Source organism: Ochlerotatus camptorhynchus, unplaced genomic scaffold (assembly GCF_037179485.1).
Source record: "Ochlerotatus camptorhynchus isolate MF236.1 unplaced genomic scaffold, CSIRO-AGI_Acam_v1.1 ptg000149l, whole genome shotgun sequence".
NCBI lineage: Eukaryota > Metazoa > Arthropoda > Insecta > Diptera > Culicidae > Ochlerotatus > Ochlerotatus camptorhynchus.
This window is the reverse complement of record NW_027040639.1, coordinates 1,059,844-1,062,344: the sequence shown is the minus strand read 5'-3', so window position 1 is coordinate 1,062,344 and position 2,501 is coordinate 1,059,844. Positions and strand designations below refer to the sequence as shown.

The following is a 2,501-nucleotide window of genomic DNA, read 5'->3' as shown; positions in this document are numbered from 1 at the left end:
ACCAAGTGATCATCACGGTCGGCAGTCCTCCTTATTTTTGATACAGGACAACTGAATTCTGCCGATGATGAACCAGCCAATGGAACATCAGGAAGTATTTCTTCTGGACTCGTTTGTAAGTGATGATCACCTGCGCTTGATGATGGTGTGCTGGAATATCCTGGGTGATGGTTGATGTGTTTTTTGAACGGATAGAGCTTCGAAAATAATTGGTTGCATCCTGCTATCGTGCATCGGTAGTGGTATATAACTGGAACTTGATGAAAATCTTTGAGGTGCATAAGGTATGCTTCCGGCGTCTCGGAAACGTACGTACATCCTTGGATCATACAGCTTATCATTGTGTTTGTTGAGTGTTCTTCATATCCAGGTAATTTTGCAACTTGTTTATGCAAGCATAAGATTCTCGCTGTTTTATTCCATACACATAGCCGCTTATGAAGTGCCAAACGAGTTTTGTGATTTTTGAATAAGGCAGTCCAAATACAGCAGTCAGCTTGATTATAACATCAACAGCTCTCGAAGCAGACGCTAGTTCGTAACACACATCATTGTAAATAACGAAGAAACGCCCTTGCAAATGCTCCAAGCTTTCACCTACTGCAACTAATTTAGGTACAGTAGGTAAATTGCGCTCTGCGTAGCTCCGGTATACGGCTTGTATTTTCGAATGAGCTTGATCTCTGGAGACCGCAAAAAGTAACACATCTTCATGACCTGCCAGAATTGTTGGTTTGAACCTCGAAGCAGCAGAGATCGGAGGCAGAACGGTGTTAAGTGCTCGTAGTAAAGCGCAAAGTTTCGTATCTAACTAAAAACAAAAATTAATTAATTGGATCAATAATTAAAACTTTCATTGTACCAGTGCTTGCTCCTTCTACAGATAGCTGCTCAAGAAGCGACGCAGCTGATGGATCCATGGCTTTCTTAGAAATAAATTGCGTTATTTCTGGAATTAAATTTTCCAACTTTTTCCATCCATTCACCGCGTTTGGGAATAGCTTTTGAAAATCAATATCAATCTAGAAATTAAAAATTACTTCAGTAAGGTATTTAAAAAAAAATAAAACGTAAAACCTACCAGTTGATAACCATGCTGACTTTTGTAATGTTGGTACGTCGTTAGAACGCGATGAATACTTTTAGCAGAAAGCAAGTCAGGTTTGCGGACATCATGGCTACGTTTCCATTGCTCAAGGACAACTGCCCAAGGATCACCATTCAACATGAGCCATTCTGCAGCACCTTCGGCTTCTGCATTTATCGCTGTTTCTGTATCGACGATTTTTTGCTTGTTGGTCTGGTACTCGTTTTCCTTAGTTTCACGCTTCCGCTTCCGTTGCTTCAGATTTCCAATTTTATTGGTTATTTTCCCACCGTGGTTTTTGCGATCTCCACTTCTCTGGATGAAATAGTTCTCCTGAAATGTTAAAAAATTTCTTTTATCGTTCAAATATTATTTTAAAGAATTATTTTACCTTCTGCTCGTGTTTAAACAACGAAGTCACGGCTAACGCATATATTTCAAGGTCCTCGGTATGCAGCTTACTCTTAGTGTTCAAATGGTACTTCGCGATTATGCCAGCTAATTCCAATTGCTTAGCTTCAGAAAGCTCTGAGATGTTTGCGTACTTGATGATATCTTTGCCTTCTTCGGTGTTTTGGAGTAGTTGCAGTAGTATTCTGGGAGTAAACACGTTAGCAGAAGAACTTTTTGGTGCACTGGCTAGACCGTTCTCGTCTGACAGATTATCGTTCGAGTTTCGAACGTTATGATTTCCGACCTGCAGGGTGTGTGAATTACTACAGCATGCTACTTCGGTTGAAAGATTAGTGAACGGTAAACGCTGAGCTGAGTCGGAAAGTCGCAAATGATGGCCTGGTTCCAGCAACGGTAGCGTTTCGTTGTCTTGAGAAGTTGAAGCAACGATGATGTAAGTTTGACCGTCAGCTTGTGTTACAATTTCTGCCTCACTATCGTCTTCTAATGAAATATCATCCGGGAGATTTTCTTCCTGCACGGATGACTCATTGACTTTCCGGCTACAGTCGTCCTCTAGATCTTTTGGGTGGTTGTCCGGTTCACTACCGCTTGATTCGAGTTGCAAAAGTTGTTGTTGTGGAACGAGCGTCAGTGCTCCCGAGACATGTGTTGAGATATATTGGCCAACTGCAGAAGTTTCTCCTGAAATTTCTTCCTCTGAAGCCAACACATTCACTTCCGTTGCGGATAACAGATTATCGCAAACTGGAATTCCTTCGCCATCAAGACTTTTGTCGCTGCCTGAACTTCCTTCTGGTTGCTCGTATGACTGGCTGTGTCGTGCTGTTTCGACAGACGGACCAGGGTAATAAATTTGGCCGGTTAGTCGCAAACGCTGTCCCGGGTCAAGCGACATCAACAAATCGATGATTGCAGATTTCTATCAAAAACAAAACTACGTCAGTTCTCAAGCATTTCTTTTTTAATAGCATTTTACTTACGTTTCGTGTGCGCCAGG

The 2,501-nt window shown here is 41.7% G+C and overlaps 1 protein-coding gene across 1 annotated transcript; it reads right to left on the bottom strand.

Annotated features, from left to right (window-relative positions):
- Positions 1-230: 230 nt before the first annotated feature.
- On the bottom strand, positions 231-2,266 carry LOC135701087 (uncharacterized). Its single transcript, XM_065221799.1, has 5 exons — positions 2,220-2,266; positions 1,479-2,091; positions 1,082-1,420; positions 863-1,022; positions 231-807 (listed from the first exon to the last, which is right to left on the bottom strand). The coding sequence occupies exons 1-5, from the start codon at positions 2,264-2,266 to the stop codon at positions 338-340; spliced, it is 1,629 nt and encodes a 542-aa protein (XP_065077871.1). The 3' UTR covers positions 231-337.
- Positions 2,267-2,501: the final 235 nt, after the last annotated feature.

Coding starts and splice junctions, on each gene's coding strand:
- LOC135701087 (XM_065221799.1), bottom strand. CDS start 2,266: ATGGCGAAGGAATTCCAGTTTGCGATAATCTGTTATCCGCAACGGAA. Junction 2,092..2,219: donor ATCTGTTATCCGCAACGGAA/GTGAATGTGTTG, acceptor ACTCGAATCAAG/CGGTAGTGAACCGGACAACC. Junction 1,421..1,478: donor TGTTTAAACACGAGCAGAAG/GTAAAATAATTC, acceptor TTAACATTTCAG/GAGAACTATTTCATCCAGAG.